This window comes from Papio anubis, chromosome 16, assembly GCF_008728515.1.
Source record: "Papio anubis isolate 15944 chromosome 16, Panubis1.0, whole genome shotgun sequence".
In the NCBI taxonomy this organism is placed as follows: Eukaryota; Metazoa; Chordata; class Mammalia; order Primates; family Cercopithecidae; genus Papio; species Papio anubis.
This window is the reverse complement of record NC_044991.1, coordinates 52,270,073-52,290,048: the sequence shown is the minus strand read 5'-3', so window position 1 is coordinate 52,290,048 and position 19,976 is coordinate 52,270,073. Positions and strand designations below refer to the sequence as shown.

The following is a 19,976-nucleotide window of genomic DNA, read 5'->3' as shown; positions in this document are numbered from 1 at the left end:
GTGGACTGGGTTTCCGGGAACTACCGGGAGAGCTCCAGGAGCCGCAGCCTAGCTCAGCCTTGCCAGCCTCAGGCAGTTGCTTCTTGGGAGCAGGAAGCCCTGAAGTCCCCGTGCCAGGGCCCGTGTGGGAAGGGAGTTCTGGTTGGGGGAGACACGGTTGTCAGAGCCACGCAGGAAGAGGACGTGGCGAGGACTGGAGGGGGCAGACAGGAGAACAGAGCTGGCAAAAGGAGGAAGGAGGAGTGAAAGCAGATGGAGAGAAGAGGCTCAGAGGAGTGGCCATCGGAAGCTCCCATGGATGCCAGGAAGGTCCAGCAGGGAGTGGGCGGAGCTGGCAGAGCCGACGCCCCCAGGGCTTCTAGAAGAGTTTCCTGTGACCGAGAAGCTGGAGAAGCAGGAGCCTGTGAGAGGAGAGAGAGGCCTTGGGGCCGGGCACGGGGGCTCACGCCTGTGATCCCAACCCTTTGGGAGGCTGAGGTGGGCGGATCACCTGAGGTCAGGAGTTTGAAACCATCCTGGCCAACATGGTGAAACCCCATCTCTACTAAAAATACAAAAATTAGGCAGGTGAGGTGGCAGGTGCTTGTAATCCAGCTACTCGGGAAGCTGAGGCAGGAGAATGGCGTGAACCCAGGAGGCGGAGATTGCAGTGACCTGAGATCGCGCCTCTGCACTCCAGTTTGGGTGACAGCAAGACTGTCTCAAAACAAACAACAAACAAACAAAGATTATATATATGACCTATCAGCTTCTCATTAAGTCAACTTTTGACCAGAAAACTTTTTTTTTTAAATCCTTTCAAATGTCCTATTATCCTATTCCTGCTGGAAGAAGCAGTAAGTGTTATTTGTGGCAGTGCTGGACTCTTTTTTGTTCTACCTTTTTTTTTTTTTTTTTTTTGAGACGGAGTCTCGCTCTGTCGCCCAGGCTGGAGTGCAGTGGTCAGATCTCAGCTCACTGCAAGCTCCGCCTCCCGGGTTCACGCCATTCTCCTGCCTCAGCCTCCCGAGTAGCTGGGACCACAGGCGCCGCCACCACACTCGGCTAAATTTTGTATTTTTAGTAGAGACGGGGTTTCACTGTGTTAGCCAGGATGGTCTCGATCTCCTGACCTCGTGATTCACCCGCCTCGGCCTCCCAAAGTGCTGGGATTAGAGGCGTGAGCCACCGTGCCCAGCCTGTTCTTCTTTTAAACAAAAAAGACTTTCAGGTGAGTCAAAACCAAAACCAATCAGCTTTTTATGACTTAATCATGGATGAAAGAGACACCTTCAAAAGCAGGTGCAAAGGAGGCAGCCCCCCAGCCCGGAACCGCCCCACAGACAGCAGAGAAGGGTCCTTCTCAGGGCAGGAGTCAGAAGTGCTTTCCAGCACTGACCCAGCAACAAAGGTGGAGGCAGGAAAAGCCCCTCGTGGATGGGGAACCTCTTGTTACAAACCCCCTAAGATCACGAGGTCAGGAGATCGAGACCATCCTGGCTAACATGGTGAAACCCCGTCTCCACTAAAAAAAAAAAAAACAAACCCCCTAAGAGCTGGCGCCTTGGGCAGTGATGCTCGGGCTGGCGGAAACTAGGGAGAGAGTTCTCACTAGTCACAAAGCCAGGCTCTCAAGGTACAAGACAAACAGGAAAGAAACACCTGTCCCTGGGAGGAAAGCACCTGTGGGCACCAAAACCAAATTTACACAAGAGTCACGAGCCATACGAATGACTTTCTCCTGCCAAGCTGAGCTGGGAAAAGCAGGGGCAAGACGTGTTTGCCTCCCACCCTCAGCCGGTGCTGCAGACAGACATCCAGAGAGCAGGCTGTGGTCGGAATCCCCTCTGACCTCGGCTGGCTTCGTGTCAGTCTCCCGGGATCTCACCTGCAGGCTCCGGAGCAGGCTGCCTGTCAGCAGCTGAGACCCGAGGCACACACGACGGAGGAACGAGAGCACACGCGTGTGTGGGACGCGGGCACTCCACGTTTCACACGACGGAGGAACGAGAGCACACGCGTGTGTGGGACGCGGGCACTCCACGTTTCACACGACGGAGGAACGAGAGCACACGCGTGTGTGGGACGCGGGACGGAGGAACGAGAGCACACGCGTGTGTGGGACGCGGGCACTCCACGTTTGTGAACCTTTCCTGCACCCATCACCTCAGTAAACCCTAGGGTGGCGCGTGGGCCTTGACCCCAGGTGCAGGCCCTCTGCCCAGGGCCCTCCTCAGCAGGGCCCGGCTGTGCCTGCTCCACAGCCGCTCAGGTCGGGTTCTCGTAGCTGGTGAAGCTGGAAAGCCTCTCCCGAAGGGCCTTGAAGCAGGGTCTCTGCTCAGGGTCCCTGCACCAGCATGTCAGCATCAGCTTGTGCACGCTAGGCGGGCACTCCAGAGGGCAGGGCATGCGGTAGCCGGCATCCACCCTCAGGAAGGCCTCGTGGTTGGACATGCCTGCGGCCGACAGGGATGAGAAGAGCTGGGGCCCACCTGTCCACCTTCCCCAGGAAGCCATACCAGCCACCCACTGCACCTCCCTGGGGCCTTCCCCGCAGCCTCAGCGGCCGTGCCTTGGCGCCACCCAGCACACTGTCCGCTGCTAACACCTCCCTCTGGATGGGGCTCCAACGGGCAGCTCCAGGCACTGGCCTGGGTGCTCAGAGAATGGTGCAGGTGTGGAGTTCAGGCGATGGCTGGCGGCGGAGGGCCCTGCAGCCCATAGGGGAAGCACCCGCCACCATCCCTGCCGGCCACCCAGGACCTCCCCCACTCTGTCTCCCACGCCCAGTCAGGGACACTGGGGGCGGTACCTGGGTAGGGCACCTGACCCCTGCTGAAAATCTCGTGCAGGAGAACCCCAAAGGACCACACGTCGGATTTGGTGGAGTAATGGCCTCGGGAGAGTGCTTCGGGGGCCGTCCACTTGTAGGGGATGTTGCGGTCATGGGAGAGGTAGACGTCCTCCTGCAATCAGGCTGCGCTGAGTGGGCCGCGGGGGACTGCCTGTGCCCTGCCCCCGAAGCATGACGGGCACAGCGGCCGCACTGCCCCAGCACGCACGCACGGCCGCTGCAGCTAAGACCGCGCCAGGGCCTGACCACCTTCAGGAGCCCAGCTTCCCCTGGGATTCCAGGTGCATGGGGATGAGAAGGCCTGGGGTCAGGGAACTGGGAGGCTCCCAGGCCGTGAGAGGGGCCCAGGGCTGGGCCAGTGAACGAGGCAGCGGTTGCGTGGTGGGCCCTGCTGTGTGCGCCATTCGGAATGGGGTCCCCACCGGACTCACGGTGGCTTCCCACCTCCTGCTCAGCCTGGGCTCCCGAGGGCAGAGGCCACATCCTGCTCCCAGCCGAGTCCCCAGCTCCACACACAGGAAGCCCCCGAGCCTCCCGGCCACGCCCTCCGAGGGCCCTACCTTGATGAGCCTGGCTAGCCCAAAGTCCCCAACTTTGCAGAGGGTGTTTTCCCCGACAAGGATGTTCCTGGCGGCCAGGTCCCGGTGGATGTAATTCTGAGACTCCAGGTAACACATGCCCTCAGCCACCTGCCAGGCGATGTCCAGCAGCTCCGAAACGGGCAGGACTTTCTTGTCAGAATCTGCAGAGGGGAGTGGAGCCTGGGGTCAGCGGAGCCAGCTGCGGTAGGGACGGGGTGGGGAGGCTGGGCTGTGTCTCATCTGCCTCCAGGCTCTGCGGCCTCAGAGGAGGGGCCGGAGCAAAGGGCAGCTGGCCTGGTTGAAAATTGGAACTGCAGGTCAGCCACCGCCCTTGTGGAAGGCAACTGTGTGTCAAGAACCAAGGAGCAAGCCAGGCGCGGAGGCTCACGCCTGTAATCCCAGCACTTTGGGAGGCTGAGGCGGGTGGATCACGAGGTCAGGAGGTCGAGACCATCCTGGTGAACACGGTGAAACTCCATCTGTACTAAAAATACAAAAAATGAGCCGGGCGTGGTGGTGGCGCCTGTGGTCCCATCTACTCAGGAGGCTGAGGCAGGAGAATGGTGTGAACCTGGGAGGCGGAGCTTGCAGTGAGCCGAGATCGCGCCACTGCACTCCAGCCTGGATGATAGGGTGAGACTCCGTCTCAGAAAAAAAAAAAAAAAAAAAAAAGAACCAAGGAGTGGTTCCTAGTGGCCTAGCCCAGCGATTTCCTTTCTGGAAGTTTGCTATGACGCGGGAGAAGCTGGACGCAGAAGGACCAGTGAAGAACCTCATGACTGCGTGATGTAGGCGGCGGGAACTTGAGCAGGATAATGGCTGAGTGACAGCAGCATGCGGCCTGGTGGTGCCTGTTAACCCCCCGTTCCGTCCCGGAGGACCCTGAAGGGCGTGGGGACCGTCTGAGATGATCACGGAGCCTTTCACTCAGAGCTCAAACGTGAGTGGTGCCTCAGTGTAGCTCTCCTCAGACACACATGGCATTTTTCCTCCACCACAACGTTCCCTCCCATTCTAACATCGGAATCCAAACTGCGTCTTCACGCACGGGCATCTCAATTCCCTGGCAGTGATTGTCTTTGATTTTGGTGATAAAGGAAATAATGGAACTTAGAGACGATGAAGTCTTTGAGCCAATGTGATCTGTGTGTGTGTGTGTCTGTGTGTGTCTGTATGTGTCTGTGTGTGCCTGGTGTGTCCGTGTGATCTGTGTCTGTGTGTCTGTGTGTGTGTGTCCGTGTGATCTGTGTGTCTTGTTTGTGTGTCTGTGTGTGCATGTGTGTGCATGCGTGTGTGTCTGCATGTGTGTCTGTGTGTGCATGTGTGTGCATGTGTGTCTGTGTGTGCATGTGTGTCTGTGTCTGCATGTGTGTCTGTGTGTGCATGTGTGTGCATGTGTGTCTGTGTCTGCATGTGTGTCTGTGTGTGTGCATGTGTGTGCATGTGTGTCTGTGTGTGTGCATGTGTCCCTGTGTGTGTGCGCGTTTGTCTATGTGTCTGCGTGTGTGTGTCTGTGTGTGTCTGTATGTGTGTGTGTGCACTTTATTTCCTCGTGCACCCCCTCTACCTCCAGCGAGAGCCCCGGCCCGTGCCACTCACCACGAAGCAGCTCCAGCAGGCTGCCCTTGACCATGAGCTCCGTGATGATGTACACAGGGTCGCCCACGGACACCACGGCGTACAGTGACAGGATGTGTTTGTGCCGCAGCTTCTTCATGGCCTGGATCTCCAACTGCAGCGTCTGCTGGTGCAGGAGGTTGTCTGCAGGGATGGGTGGCCTTGGCGGGTGCAGCCCCTGACCCTCCCCTGGCCCCGAGGAAGAGGCCAAGGCAAGGCTCTGCCCACACACTCAGCAGCTGTGCAGAACGCCGGACCTCCTGCCCCCAGCAGGGCACCTGGCTCCCGAGGCCACGAAATGGTGGACACAGCCGGCCCCACAAGCCCCCAGCCTGGCGTACCCATGGGGCCGTGGTGGCCCCCCAGTGTCTTCCTGTGCCCAGCCCAGACCTCTGACGTGGAGGCCAGACCTCTGCTGGGGCCCAGGCAATTTCCAGGGAAGCTTTTCTTTTTGAGGCGGAGTCTCGCTCTGCCGCCCAGGCTGGAGTGCAGTGGCGTAATCTCGGCTCACTGCAAGCTCCGCCTCCCGGGTTCACGCCATTCTCCTGGCTCAGCCTCCCAAGTAGCTGGGACTACAGGCGCTAGCCACCTCGCCCGGCTAGTTTTTTGTATTTTTAGTAGAGACAGGGTTTCCCCATGTTGGCCAGGCTGGTCTCAAACTCCCGACCTCGTGATTCGCCCACCTCGGCCTCCCAAAGTGCTGGGATTACAGGTGTGAGCCACTGTGCCGGGCCTGAAATTTTCTTTTACAATAAATGTATTTAGGTAAAAACAGGTGCAGTTGAAAGGGAACCACTCCTGCATGGGTGCTGTGGGTGCTGCGTGGGGCTCGAGGCCGGAGGTCCCTGTTGGCGGGGCGGGAGGGTGGCCCAGGGCGGGCACGGGGCCACACAGAGCCCTGACCGGGGCTCACTCACCTCGAGAAATCACCTTAATGGCCACCTGGACCCGGTCTTTCCAGAGCCCCTCGAAGACCTCCCCAAAGTAGCCGGACCCCAGCTTCCTGCAGAGCGTGAACTCCTCCCTCGGCCTCTCCCAGTCATCCCAGTGGGGCACGGGCTCAGGCTCATGCTGGAGGGAGAGTCGGGGACACAGGGCAGGGGCTCATCCTTCAGGAACTGCCAGTCTGAAGCCAGCGCAGGGAGCCTGGATTTAGCCTCAGATTTAGGGCCACGTTCAGCTTGGGTTGGGGGTTTCTGAGTGTCTGACACGAGGCTGGACTCTCCCGGTGGCTGCCCCAAGCCCAGCACAAAACACCCGGAGAGACTGAAGCCAGGACCCTGCAGAGTGCAGCTGGCCTCTCCGAGAGTGGCCAGGCCCAGGGGTGGTCTCCTGGCCCCACCCCCAACTCAGGCAAACACCTGTGTTCTGCAGAACCACGGGCTTGCCTGCAGCCGGCCACAGCTCAGTGAGTCAGGACCCCTCCCATGCTGCCTGGCCAACCTCTCCCAGTAGGAAACGCCAGCCTGTGACCCCCCAGCCTGACCCTGTACGCCCAAGTCAGGGCGGAGCGGCTACCTTCCGGCAGGGCGCGGCCAGCCGCAGGCCGTGGGACAGGCTCTGGGCCCTGTGGTAGTTCACAAGCTCGGACAGGCTGGGGAAGGACACCGCCTCGTTCAGGTGCAGCTGGCCCCCGGCTCGCCACCAGATCTTGTAGTGCCGCACAGCCTGCGCGTCCCGCACTGGGAGGGAGAGCGTGAGCGGTGTCACCACCCCGCTCCAACGCCTCCCTGCGTGTCCCCAGCCCTGCTGGCCACACCTGCTCAGAGCTTCTGGGTCCCCATAGTTGCTGTTGGTGCTTCCTCAGTACCCACCCCTGCGTCCCCTCCCTTGAAACAGCTCCCTCCTGCCCTGCCTGCTCTGGCCAAGCTCTCTGGCCCCTCCTGCCCCTGTGCCAGGCAGCCCAAGGTCTCTGCCTGGATGGCAGCTGCCTGAAATCCCAGCCACACTGAGATCCTCAGGGGCAGGAATGGGGTTTCTTCGCGCCTCGTGCACCCCGGACTCAGGGTCTCATGCTGGACCAGGTTCCCACAGGTGCCAGGACCTCCCATGAGTGCCTCAGGCAGGGCTGGCCGGAGAAGCCCCTGCCCTCCCAGGGAGGGGCCCTGCCCCACGACTGCCCCAGGCCCCAGGGAGGAGCGGGCCAGGTGGGCGGAGGGGATGGGGGCTCCCTGGAGAGGAGCCCATGTCCCCAGTCACAGCCCGAGGGAGCTGGTTCACCACGTGGATGGGAGGGCTTAGAGCAAGGAGCCCCCGCAGGCTCGGAGGCCGGCCGCACCCGACAGGATGTAGTCGGCGCCTGGCTTCTCGCTGACCCTGATCAGGAAGGTGCCGGTGGTGTTACCCTCGGCCTGCAGCCGATGCACAGCTTCTGAGCGGGAGATGCAGCCAAAGAACCACCTGCAGGGGAGGAGTAGTCTCAGCCCGCGCGGACCTGGGCCCACCCCACATGGACCCCCCGCGGGCCCCAGTCTGCCCACCTGGAACCACAGCCACCCTTGCCTGCCACCTCAAGCTCCCAGCCCTGACCACAGCTGCTATTGGGAGCTGTCGCTGACCCAGACGCCCTGAATGTCCCAAATGGACCACAGCTGCTATTGGGAGCTGTCGCTGACCCAGACGCCCTGAATGTCCCAAATGGCCAGGACAGGCCCCTGAGGACCCAGCGGGGGGAGGGGCAGGCTTGACCACACCCTGCCCTGAGAGGCCCGTGTCTAAGGGTCAGAGCCTAGGGTGGAGTTGGGGAGGGCACCTGAGCAGTAGGGCTGCCCAGAGCTGCCTGCACACACACCCACGTGTGACACGTACGCACATGCACTCACACAGTTGCATACCCCCACACATGCGCATGGTTCACCCGCACACCTGAACACACACACACACGCATGCGGGCTACCCCCACACAGGCATACAGTTCACCTGCACACCGAACACACACACACGCATGCGGGCTCACTTGCCCACAGTCACACACACACACAGTCACTCACACACACTAACTCCCGGCTGCAGGGTGTGGGCCAGCCCTGGACTGTGGACTTCCAGGTGGAGCTCACAGAAGCTCCAGGTGACCTGTGCCCAGCCCTTTGTGTCTCTGACTCCCTGGGGCCACTGGAACACGGACCCCACATGAAGACCACCGCCCAGCATGGAACCCCTGGGGTCTACCCCCTCCGTTTCCGCACAGCTGGGAGCACTGCCCCACTCACCCCGCCAATCACCTGGCCTCCTTCCCACTCCTCACCTGGGCGAGTTCTCAGGGCCTCAGGGTCTTTGCATCTGGGAGCTGACCAGCCTCTGGCCAGACCCTATCCCTGCACCCCTGCTCCCTAACGAGGTGGTGGGTCTGGATGTGACACAGGGGTCTCCACCATGGGCCCCTGCCCAATGGCCTCTTTACAGCCTCCCCTGCTTGTTGCTTGGGTCCCCCAGGAATTAACCCTACACAGCCCGTGATTCATGCACGCACACAGTAGGTACCCAATCAATGATGAGAAAAGCAGGATCTCAGGAGTGTGAGTCGTAGAAACCCCTCCCCCAGACCCTCCCCAGCCTGAGCTCCGAGCAGCCATGGAAGCCGAGGCCGGACCACACCAGCTGCCGTCTGGTTCCTCGCAGGGCACAACAGGCAGGAAGCTTGCCTAGCAGCCGGCCTGCTCCCCTACCTAGCTCGTGTGTCTGGTTCTGGCAGTTTGGAAACTGAGCAAGCTTCGTTCCCCCAAAGGCCCTGGAACGCCCCAGCAGACCTTGTCACTGGCCACCGGACCCCCAGAAGTCCACCCTGGACCTCTGTCCTCCCTGGGTCCTGGCAGAGCAGTGTCCACCACCGAGCTGTGACAAGGATGAGCCCAAGGGAGGGGCCATGCCCTCTGAGCCCCCTGCTCCAACTCCTGTAGCGACAGTCCTGTGGGCACTCCCAGGTGCCAGCGCATGGGGCCTGGAGCGAGGACCAAGCGGGATGCCCAGCCTGGACTTCGGGGTACAGGAAGATGGAGCCGGGGTCTCCACCTTCCTGGGCCTCCCTGGGGCCAGCCCAGAGCCCTGTCCCTCCCTTGTGCCTAGAGGGTGGCCTGCGCCAAAGCTCCCAGGAGCTCAGGACACGCACGGTTCCGACTCCACGGTCTCCCTCTCGGCCAGGTAGCTGTGGGGCACATAGCCCTGGGCCACGGCCCCACCCGCCTCGTCCAGCAGCGTGGCCCACCACCACTGCTCCTCCTTCCTGGCCACGTGGAAGACGTCCCCTGCTCGGAAGCTCAGCTCCTCGTCCGTCCGGGCCTTGAAGTCCCAGAGGCCCACATACTTGGGGCCCAGGTGAGCCTGGTCCCGGGACACCATGGCTGGCGCAGTGGCAGGACCAGGCTGTGGCCCAGCTGGAGCACCTAGGGCTGGGCGTGGCAGGCGGGCGGTCCCACTACCTCGTGACAGGCAGGGAAGCAGCCACACCCAGCACCCACAGGCGCTCGAGAGCACCCCGCTCCTCCTGAGGGCCCAGCCGGCCCCACGAGTCCTCACGCCCCCTGGGGCCCATCTGGGCACTTAGTGCCCCCGCCACGGGAACCTGCTGGGCAAGCAGCCACAGGGCCGGCCTGAGCACAGGAGAGGGAGGGAGGAGTACTCCCCAGCTGGGGCTTCTCGGGGGTCCAACCTGTGGACACTCAGGCACTCAGGGAACCCAAGAGCCCCCTTGGGAATGAGCCTTGCAGCCTGAGGGCAGGACGGTGAGGGCTGCAGGTGCTGCCTCCCAACCCTCAGAGCTGTGGGGGCACAGGTGGGGGCTTCTCTCCCCACTTCTGGAAGCTTGTCCTCCACCCTCACCCAGCCCCAGACTCCACCCCTGAGCACGGGGCCCAATGCCAGGAGCTGCTGTGGGCGGGCATCCTGAAAGCTGCCTCATGGGCAGGCCCGCCCTCGGGTAAAGGCCAAGCGGGGAAGAGGGATTGGAGTCAGGGCGGTGACAGCTGTGTGGGTCGGCCGGGAGGACTTCCCAGAAGAGGAGGGCCCGAGGGTTTTGGGGATCCCTGGGGAGGCAGAGCCAGGGGCACCCGCAGCTGAAGAAACGGGCATTGCCTTCCTCCACACGGACGCCAGGGGGCAGGGAAGGACCGTGAGTGTGGCCTGGAGGCGCCCACAGCGCTGGGGCCCGGGGCGCAGCTCCCTCCCAGGCAGCTCCTCCAGCCTCCAGCCTCTGCCGCCTCCTGCCCAGCCCCGTGACCCTTACTCCCTTCCAGCTCACCTCCCCTCTCCCCACCCATGCCTGAGTGAGCCCTGGCGTGACCCCCACCTGCACCCAAAGGCCACCTGCCCCCCAGCCCCTGAGACTCAAGACACCCCCTCCCCAGGAGCCCCTGCCTGCCCCACCCTCCCGCTGACCCTCCTGTGTCCACCAGGGGCTCCAACGCAGGGGCCTGGATCGGCAGCCTCAGGGGGCAGGAAGGGGTGAGGAGGGAAATTCAAAGTCTGCAAGGAATGGCAGGGAAAGTCCTAAACTCTGCGTATTTGAACTTTTATTTTTATTGCAAAGAGAAATAATGGAACCTTCCGCTCATTGTTTGGAGATTAAGAACAATAATTATTTAACAGGTTCATAGATTTGTGGGCAGCCCAGCTCAGGGCTGACCAAGGTAGGGAGGGGCAGCGGGGTGCTGGGCTGGGCAGTGTCCCTCAGGCCCTGCCAACTCTGCCGGGGGTCGGTCAGGAGAGATGCAGGGGGAGGGGTGGAGGTGGGGCATGCCGGAGGAGGGCGCTGGGGCATCTGCCCAGGCAGCGTCCCTCAGAGCCCACCAGCTCTGCCACCACCCCGGTGTCCTCGAGCCTTGGGCCTCTGGGCCGTGAGTCTGTGTCCAGGAAGCCTCGAGTGTCCCTGAGTTCGGATGTGCAGGACGTTCAGTCTAAGCCACACCAGGGGGCAGGAACGTCCCTGGCCCCTCCCCGATATCCAGGAGCACCAAACCTGTTCAGCTGGTGGCTGGTGAGATGCCTGGGAGGGCACGGATGCCACAGACACACCTGGTCCCCTTAATCCCAGTGGCGGCCACAGAAAGCACAGAGAGCAAGGCCTTCTGTGCCAGAGGAGCCCCCAGGCTGCGGCGCTGGGGACATGCCAAAATCGGAAGCTCAGCTCAAGGCCTCAGTGGGCCCAGGTACCAGAGCCAGCCCTTCCCCTAGGTTCTCCCACGCAGATGGAACTGGGCAGCTGGCCAGGGTCCCAAACGGCTCAGAGAAAGCCTCTGGCCCCCACCATCTGCAGGGGTTCTGGTTCCTGCTGCGTCCCTCTGCTTGGCCTTGTTCTTCCTGCTCACGGGCCCCAGGAAGCCCCTGCACTGCCTCCGTTCTCTGAGCCTCCGAGTGGCCTCTTCCCTCCCCGGGGCCACTGACCTTTGCTCATGGGAGTCTCATCTCTTAGCTCCCTCCCGAGTCAGGCTTTGGCCTGTGGACAGTGGCCATCAGCGCATTGGCTCGGCAGGTGCAAAGCTGACCCTAACTCTAGGGAACAAGGAACTCAGTCAGGCCTGAACTTGTCTCCAAACTTTCTGTCCCCGAAAGCCTTCTGGGGCACAGCTGCCAACCTGGGCTCCCAGGAGGGTGGGGGGCAGGGTCTCCGGGGACCCCAAACAGACCCCGCCGGCCCCCTTGCTTCTGATTTCACAAAGACCTGAGCAGAGGCTTCCTGAGCCAGACATGGGGTGAGCGAGGGCCGACCCTGCACATCCCTGCCCCCTCCTGCCTCGGTGGCCCCCGAGGACTCACACTCAGAGGCTTCCTGAGCCAGCTGCTGCCCAGCACACCACGGCATCTGCCTATGACCCCCCGGCTGACCCTGCCTGATCCTGAACAGCCAGAAGACTCCAAGTCCCCCAGGGCCCAACCTGAGGCCCCTGGAAATAGCCTCCAAGGGCAGCTCCCAGGCCACCAAGCCTCCCGGCCCCCCCTTCCTGTGCCCCCTGGAACCCGCCCAGGGAGATGGAATTGGCAGCTCAGGCAGCTCCCGCCAATGCCCTTGGGGTTCACACTGTCTGGGCAGCGTGATGTCCTGGGCTGGGGGTCTGGGCCGCACGGGGGCCGCTCCAACCTGCATTTTCTAGCCACGTGGACTCCCATGCTCCAGCTCCTGGGTCTGCGTTTGGGGGCTGAGCCTGTGTGTGATGTGAGCCTGTGCACGTGTCTGCGTGGGTCCGTCGCAGCTTACTGAGTGCCGGGTGCATGAGTGGGTCTGTGCACAGGCCGCCAGCGTGTCTGTGAGGGGCAGGTGATGGTGCCTCCCCGTGCCTACACACCACGCACCCAGTGGGGTCAACACCGTGGTCTGCCTGGGAGCCAGCACTGGTCACTTCCACAAACCCAAGCTGGGACTGGGGAGAGAACTGGGCCTTTGGCTCTTGACCCTGGGAGGGAGTCCAGGGGACCCGGACAAGAGACACGCTGGGCTCGGGTTCCCCGCCTAGAGCCTCCGAGGCTTCTCCCCCCCTTCCTGTGCTGTTGTCTCTCTTCAGACGCCAGGGACACGTGTCACTCTGCACAGAGAACGTGAGCCCTCCACCGTCTGCACGTTTGCCTGGTGCACAAACACGTGTGCACGCCAGGACCTGAGGCCCACGGCCACGTGTCTGCCTGGTGCACAAATGCATGTGCACGCTGGTGCCTGAGGCCCACAGCCAGAGGCTCCTCGGTCCGGCCGACCAGCATCCCTTCGAGTGGACGCTCTGCAGGGAGGAGGGGCTGGCCTGGTGGAGCCCGGAGCCCTGAGTCACGTGAGGACTCGGGGAAGGCATCTGTGGATGGCCTGCAGCTTCTCCCACAGCGTGGCGAAGGAGGGCCGTTCCTCGGGGCTGCTTCTCCAGCACTCCAGCATGAGCACGTAGACCTCTGCCGGGCAGGCAGCCGGGCGCGGCAGCCGGTACCCTCGCATGATCTGCTGCAGCGTCTCGTGGTTGGTCATCCCTGGGAGGCGTGGGGCAAGAGCTGCCTTGATTCTGCCTGGGGGTCCCAATGGAGGCCTCCCATAGCCCCCCGTGTCACCTGCCTGCCCTTGGCCAGACCCTCCAATCCCCTGCTAACAGCATCCAGGCCCGGGGCCAGTAACTCCTGGGCAGAGCCTGCCTCCTCCCTGCGGCTGCCTGGGGATGCACCTTCGTAGGGACACTGGCCATAGGTGAAAACCTCATACAGCAGGACGCCGAAGGACCAGACGTCCGACTTCTGGGAGAAGACACGATAACTGGCCGCCTCAGGTGCTGTCCACTTCACCGGGATCTTGGAGCCGCTGCTCGGGGAGTAGATGTCGTCCTGGGGGCAGGGAAGGCCCCTGGTAGGACAGGTGGACTGGGGCCCCCCTCACCCACCCCCTCGAGCAGTCAGGGGCCCAGAGCCTCCGCTGACCTTGAGCAGCCGGGCCAGGCCAAAGTCAGCCACCTTGCAAGCCAGGCCATCGTCCACAAGCACGTTCCTGGCGGCCAAGTCCCGATGCACGATGCGCTGCCCCTCCAGGTAGTTCATACCCTCAGCCACCTGGCAGGCAAAGCCCAGGAGCGGCGGCAGACGCAGGGCCCGGCCCTCGGGGCCTGCAAGAGACAGCGCGGGGCCTTTCAGGGCGCAGGGCCAACAGCCAGAGAGGCCAGCGTCCACCCACGTCACCTTTCCCCATGCCTCAGCCTCCTCATCTCTAAGACATGATGAGGATGGCGTGGCCGGCTAAGGCTGCAGGAAGCCCCGAGTGAGACAGGGGGAGGGTGCTGTACTCACCACAGTGACCTGGCAGCCAGCCCAGGCCCCTAATAAAGACCGGGGCAGAGAAGAGCCAGAGGCTGGGCTGGGTCCACATCCCATTAGACCAAGGCTGATGACCCAGATGGGACCGCACTCCCCCAGCCCCAGCCCCGGAACCACAAGGCTCTGGCCTGGCCCAGACCTGGCCCCAGCCCTCTGTTGGCTGGAGACCAGACAGGGATGGGATCTGGAGCCGGGGCCACCTGCTCCCGGTAGAGAGGCCCAGTTCACCTCGGCACCCCGGCAGGTTCAGCTTTGCCCGGAAGGGAAGGGGCGGCCGCAGGCGCAGCCATGTGGCAGCAGGGAGGGACTCACTGCCCAGGAAGACCTGCAGGTTTCCCTTGCGCATGAGCTCCGTGACGATGTACACAGGCTCCCCGCCCGAGCACACCGCGTGCAGCCGGATGAGCCGCTCGTGCCGCAGGCCCTTCAGCGTCTGGATCTCCTTGGCGAGGTCAGCGAGCTTCATGTCGGCTGTGAGACAGGGTATGGCTCCAGGACTGGCTCACACCACGAACATCACTGCCCCAGGGCTTGAGGGTTGGACAGCGGGTGTGGGGCCCGGCCGTGGCGCAGGATCTCGGGGCCTCACCTGACTTGATGACCTTGATCGCCACGGGCAGGGAGCCCAGCCACAGGCCTTCCCACACCTCCCCAAAGTAGCCTTCACCCAGCTTCCTCCCAAGGGCAAATTCGGAGTGTGGTCGCTCCCACGCATCCTGCCGCGGGGCCTTCTGCAGGAAGCAGAAAAGCAGGGAGCTCAGTGCCCTGCCCGCTCCCCCCAGGAAGTGTGGGCAGGGAGGCTGGTCAGCATGGGCCCCTGTGCTCTGTCCCAGGCAGAGCCCCCACACCAGGCCTCCAGCGGGCACCCCCGTCCCCAGCACACACTCACCCCACCCTGGCCGGGACAAAGGGGAGTGGGTGCTGGACTTGGAGGCCCGGCCCAGCCCTGCGGGATCTCATTGCTCTGGGGGCCTAAGTGGCACCTTTGCCCCAGCCGGATATCCGTCTACACATGCTCATTACTGCTGCTGGCCGGGCTGTCATTACGAGACCAGAGAAACCAGATTGCTGCCCTGGCCCTCAGCAGGGTGGCTCACATCGGGGACAGTCCCCGGGATCCAGCAGCTCCAGCCCAGGTGCAGCATCTTGTGATCCGCGTCTCCTCCCACAGCTTCCACCCTTGGGGTCTGGGGCAGCCTTGAGTGCCTTCCCCAAACTGGCCCCACCCTCCTGGCTGCTCCCTGCAGAGCCGGGCACTGCTACAGCTCTCCTCTCCCGACTCCCAGACCCCCAGGAATCCCAGCAGCCCTCGGAGACACCAGCAAAGAGCAGCATGTGCAGGGGCCGCTGGGATGCCCCATGTTCCCAGGCCTGGGCAGGGGCTTTGAGACGGGGTGGGGAGGAGCACCTAGAACAGGGCCAGGCCTCAGGCCAGTGTGGGGCAGCTTGGCAGGCATAGGCCCACCTGACGCACGCAGGGCTGCAGCAGGGGGTTCTGGATCAGCTTCCAGTTGGCCTTGTAGTAGGTGAGCAGCTCCTCCAGGCCGGGAAAGAGCCGTCCCTTTTGCAGGTAGAGGCTGCCATCGGCTGCCATGGAGACCCGGTAGTGGCAGACCTTGGCCTGGGCCCGGACTAGGAAGGGTTCAGAGATGGAGACCCCTGCCTCGGCTGCCAGCTGCCCCGACCCTCCCACCCCAGAGGATGCTGGCCACAACCCACCTAAGGGGTCTGGCTCAGACCTAGCTGTGTGAAGGAGGCAGTGTGGGCAGCCACAGGCTGGGGCGGGGCAGCGAGAGGGGTCCAGGTTGGAGCTTTTCTGCTGACAGTGTGTGCAGAGCAGGCACTTAATAAATACTTGTAGAATGAATGAGTCCATGATTCAGTGAATGAATGAAGGAATAAGGAAGGAAAGAAGGAAAAAGTGAATGAGTGAATGAATAAGCAAATGAATGAAAGAATAAGCCAGTGAACAAATCAGTGAATAAATGAGTGAATGAGTGAATGAATGAATGAGTGAATTAGTGAGTGAGGAGTGAATGAACGATGAATGAATGAGTGAGTGAATTAGTGAGTGAGGAATGAATGAACGAGTGAATGAGTGATGTTATAAATGAGTGAGTGGATAAATGACTGGATGAATGAATGAATGAATGGGTAAGTGAGCAAATGCAGGAGGTGACCGGCATATCTGCTGTTGGGCCCTCAGTGGCGCCGGGTGTGGTTCAGGACCCAGCACTGCCTAGAGACCAACTGCCCCAAGGTCAAGAGCACTGGCCTGTGGGGGACAGAGGCAGGAGGGGCCGCCCCAGGTACCTGACAGTGAGTAGCCCCCGAGGCTGCTCTCGCTGGGCCGGATGAGGAAGGCCCCCGGTGCGTTGGGTGGGGAGAGGAGCAGCTGCTGTGCCTGGGTCCGGCTGACTCCACTGAAGTACCAGCTGAAAACGGCAGGTGCGGCGTCACCTTGCAGGCCCCTCAGCCAGTGGCCCCACGTGCTCTCCTCCATGCTGGTGGCAGGGCTGAGCCCGGCGGTCCCACTGCCTCTCAGGGAGAAGGTCCACCCTGTGGCAGGGCTGGAGTCCCAGTTCAAGGTCTGCACTGCCTCAGCCCCCATCCTCCTGCTCAGCCCTGAGCGTCCTCACCTTGGCCGTGGGCTCTCTGTTAGCCCTGCTGGGCATGACCTCCAGTTTCCTGTTCATAGTGACCGCCAGCCCCAGCCACAGGTTAACAGTCAGCCCTGGCCATAGGCCACAGGCCTCCAAACTCGGCTTCGCTGAGCCCCTGCGCGGACACGGAGCCGACGGCCTGATGAGCTGCCGGGAAGCACTGTTGGGCTGTTGGTGTGGTCGTACAGGGCCACAGGCGCCACCTGGCTGGGCACAGCCCACCTGCCTCAGGCAGTTGGTTAGGGGGGATGGCCCAGGCAGAGCTCTGTCCTGAGGCGGCGGCCTAAGCCAGGCTGGGCAGGAGGTCAGGAGGGGCAGCCAATGGGCGGCTGCAGGGGGGTTGCTGGGCGAACGTTCAAAGCATCCTGTATCCTATTCTGAAGAGTTGTGCCCAGTACAGGATGGCCCCAAGCCCACTCGCCTCTGTCCACACAGAGCCCCCCTCCGAAAAGCCAGGTGGAGGTGAGACCACTCTGAACATGGTGGCACGGTGGCCGGGAGCTCCCAGGCACCCACTCCTCAGATGTCCAAACACGAGGAGCCCACACCGGGTGTCAGGAGAGGGGCCTGCTGGGGCTCCCCTGTCCAGGTGGGTCACCCACCAGGTCACAGCTACTCACTCCAGAGGCATCCTTGGAAGGAAGACAGAAACTCTCCCAGCCCCACCTCGACTACGTATCTCTGCTTCCGAAGGCCAAGGCAGGGACTCCACACCTGACTCAGCTTCCCACCCTGGAGCTTCCTGGGACCCAGGGAGGGATACCTGCCACTCCCCCGCCCCAGGGCACACCCTGTGAGCACCAGAAGGAGGAAGCAGAGTGAGCCGGGTGTCAGGGTGGGGCTGAAACCACCCGGGGAGCGGGACTAGGAGAGGACCCAAGGCGGGCCTCAGAGTCAACACAAGATTCGGGGCTGGGGTACAGCCGTGCCATCCTGGGCAGACGTGGCTGCTGGAACTGGGCAAGATGGAGGACAGTCTGGCACCCCTGCCCCGGGGACCTGGGGGGCAATGGGGGCAGCAGGAACAGAAACCGGCATGGCCAGGGCCATGGGGCTGGGCTGAGGTTGAAAGGAATGAAGATGGAGAAGAAGAGCTGTGGGACCAGGGACTGGGAGGCGGCGGCCTGAGACGCTGGCTCCATGGATGCTCTGTCAGCCAGGGCCCCTGCCTTCTGGGGTCTGCTGGCAGGGAGACGCAACCCTCTCACGTGTGAAGGGACTCAGGCCCCTCCTGGCACTGCGGAGTGTGGGCATGAGACACAGGTGTTTCCCCGACACATCGCCAGCCCCTCTGACACCCATATCAGGGCTTGGGGGTCGGAGGTGGGCCCCTGTGTGGATGCTGAGATGCAGGGGATGTGCCTGAGGTCTCTCCCTGGGGCGTGGGGCCAGGTGTCTGGAGCTAATGACACCTGAGTGTGGTTAGTCTTTTAATCTCCAGCCTAGGCAAATAGTCATTAGCTTTGCCTATGGACAGCACTGCTCTACCCCAAGCCCTGCCCTCCAGGAACTGCTGAAGGGATCTGCCCTCCACACCTGCGGTGACTGTGAACCCCTTCCCATCACAATGGCTGCTTGCCCCCCAACCACTGCTCAGGGCAAGCGAGGCAGGTGTGCGGTGAGGGCCTGGGGCCTCTCAGAAGACACCTTCCTATGACTCTGGCTTCACCCACCCCATGCAACCCTCAGGACAATGTGTGAGTGCCAAGGGTCCCCCAGGAGGCTGGAAGTGGCCCTGAGCAAGGCTGACCCAGAGGTCTCCAGGGCTCAGGCCTGGCCCAGCTGGACACAGGACCAAGGAAGCTGCTCAGAGCAGCTGCACTGGGCATCTGGACTAGGTGCCTCTGCAGCCCCTGCTCACCTGCCCTCACCCAGAGCTCCTGGAGCATGAGCCCCTATGTCATCTGGTGCCTCCCAGCCCCCAGCCCCTGCCCTCCAAGGAGTGGCCACTCCGTGAACACTCCATGAGCACTGGACTCCCTGTGTGAGGGCAGGAGGGCCTGGCCAGCCAGGCAGGGTCCTGGAGGAACCACCCGCTGGGTGCTGGGCTGGTGCAGCTGGTGTCCCCTGAACCTGACCAGGCCTGTGGAGCCTCCTCTCCCTCTTGGCAGCGCACAGCAGACTCTGCTGTTTTCCTACCCTACCTGCCGGCCCGGGGCTCATCAACTGCCCCTGAATGAATGCATGGATGAACGAATGAATGAACAGATAGCCAGGGACATGCGATTTCAAACTCAAAATCCTGCCGTTTTTCCAGACTCCCCAGACTAGGGCGAGGCAGGCTCTGACTCCAGGTCGAGGTACTCACGGTTGGTCTGAGAGCGTCTCGGGAGAAGCCTTGGCCACATGAGTGATGGGCACGAGCCCGGCGCTGGGCTGGCCCGAGAGCCTGCGCGCGAAGATGTAGCCGCCCCCCTCCTCGAGGGCGCAGAGCCTGTCCCCGCGGCGGACACTCAGCTCCTCCCCGCGCCGCGCCGCGAAGTCGTAGAGCGCAAGGAAGAGCTGCGGGAAGGGGCTGCAGGGCTCCGCGGGGAGCGCGGGCACTGGGTCGGCGCCGGGGTCCGTGGACCCGGGGGTGCCGTGGTCCGGCTCGCCGCCCGCAGGCCAGATCTTGTCCCAGAAGAAGGACAGGAAGGCCAGCCGCCTCCTGAGGAAGGGCTCCATCCCGCCGGGTCACCGCGCTGGGCCGAGGGCCATGGGAGCCCACGAGCGCGGAGGAGGAACTGGCGGGGCCGGTGGGACCCGGTGTCCAGCGCTCCCTGCACCGGCCGTGGGGCGACAGGGGACCCGGGCCCTGTGGTCACTCAGAGGTCCCCTGGATCCAGGAGGCACACTGTTCCCACCGGCGTCCGGGCTGGCGTTCGGGCTGGGTGGGGCGCAGGGCGGACCCCCTGCCTCAGACACACCGACAGCCCCTCCTATTCGATCTCCTTGGCTTCTGGAGTGCAGGGTCCCCTCCCCTCTGACCGGAGGGCAGAGGGCAGCTTCGGCTGGGGCGGGGGCGGGGGCGAGGGCTGGCTCCAGGAGGGGCCTAGGAGGGTGGGGTGGGCGGGGCCAGCCTCTTTCCTGCCCTCTGCAAGGCCCAGGCAGGCGGAGTGGCTCTGCCCACCCAAGCCCGGCCCATGCCCAAGGGCACCACAGTCCATCAGCCACCGTGCCCGCGGAGAAGTGGGGGGTCCACGGAAGGGTGCTGCTGTTCAGTACCTGCAGTGGTTGCCAAGCCTGAGCTGCCCTTAGGTGAAAAGTGCTTACTTAAATGTTGGCCAGATATTTTAACATCATTAACCCTGCACCAGGCGCTGAGCCTCCGGCCTCTACAATGAAGGCCAACCACAGGCGAGTGAGGGGGCTGTCAGCACCCCAGCTTTCATGCAGTAAAACGAGATGCTGATTGCGGGGAGCTCGGCCGCAGGCCAGGCTGGGGTGGGGTCCTGAGTGGGGGTGGGGTGGGGGCCCATCTGCAGTCTCTTGCTCCTCTCGCCGGCCTCCCCCCAGCAGCCCCTGCAGCACCTGAGT

The 19,976-nt window shown here is 62.9% G+C and overlaps 2 protein-coding genes across 2 annotated transcripts; both read right to left on the bottom strand.

Annotated features, from left to right (window-relative positions):
• Positions 1 to 1,142: 1,142 nt before the first annotated feature.
• Positions 1,143 to 10,218, bottom strand: PTK6 (protein tyrosine kinase 6). Its single transcript, XM_003904499.5, has 8 exons — positions 9,137 to 10,218; positions 7,310 to 7,431; positions 6,550 to 6,713; positions 5,949 to 6,102; positions 5,014 to 5,175; positions 3,394 to 3,575; positions 2,792 to 2,945; positions 1,143 to 2,435 (listed from the first exon to the last, which is right to left on the bottom strand). The coding sequence occupies exons 1-8, from the start codon at positions 9,364 to 9,366 to the stop codon at positions 2,248 to 2,250; spliced, it is 1,356 nt and encodes a 451-aa protein (XP_003904548.1). The 5' UTR covers positions 9,367 to 10,218; the 3' UTR covers positions 1,143 to 2,247.
• A 257-nt stretch (positions 10,219 to 10,475) lies between these two features.
• SRMS (src-related kinase lacking C-terminal regulatory tyrosine and N-terminal myristylation sites) lies at positions 10,476 to 19,216 on the bottom strand. The gene is made up of 8 exons (XM_009215763.4): positions 18,769 to 19,216; positions 16,111 to 16,232; positions 15,263 to 15,429; positions 14,387 to 14,528; positions 14,110 to 14,268; positions 13,408 to 13,589; positions 13,158 to 13,314; positions 10,476 to 12,969 (listed from the first exon to the last, which is right to left on the bottom strand). Exons 1-8 carry the CDS (start codon positions 19,122 to 19,124, stop codon positions 12,776 to 12,778), a joined length of 1,479 nt encoding a protein of 492 aa, XP_009214027.1. The 5' UTR covers positions 19,125 to 19,216; the 3' UTR covers positions 10,476 to 12,775.
• Between the last annotated feature and the right edge of the window lie 760 nt (positions 19,217 to 19,976).

Excerpts from the sequence above, each read along its gene's own strand:
- PTK6 (XM_003904499.5), bottom strand. The coding sequence starts at position 9,366 with ATGGTGTCCCGGGACCAGGCTCACCTGGGCCCCAAGTATGTGGGCCTC. Across the intron at positions 7,432-9,136 it reads GAGACCGTGGAGTCGGAACC|GTGGTTCTTTGGCTGCATCT; the intron begins GTGCGTGTCCTG and ends CCTCCCCTGCAG. Across the intron at positions 6,714-7,309 it reads CGCCGACTACATCCTGTCGG|TGCGGGACGCGCAGGCTGTG; the intron begins GTGCGGCCGGCC and ends TCTCCCTCCCAG.
- SRMS (XM_009215763.4), bottom strand. The coding sequence starts at position 19,124 with ATGGAGCCCTTCCTCAGGAGGCGGCTGGCCTTCCTGTCCTTCTTCTGG. Across the intron at positions 16,233-18,768 it reads GAGACGCTCTCAGACCAACC|CTGGTACTTCAGTGGAGTCA; the intron begins GTGAGTACCTCG and ends TGCCGTTTTCAG. Across the intron at positions 15,430-16,110 it reads CGGGGGCTACTCACTGTCAG|TCCGGGCCCAGGCCAAGGTC; the intron begins GTACCTGGGGCG and ends AACCCTTCCTAG.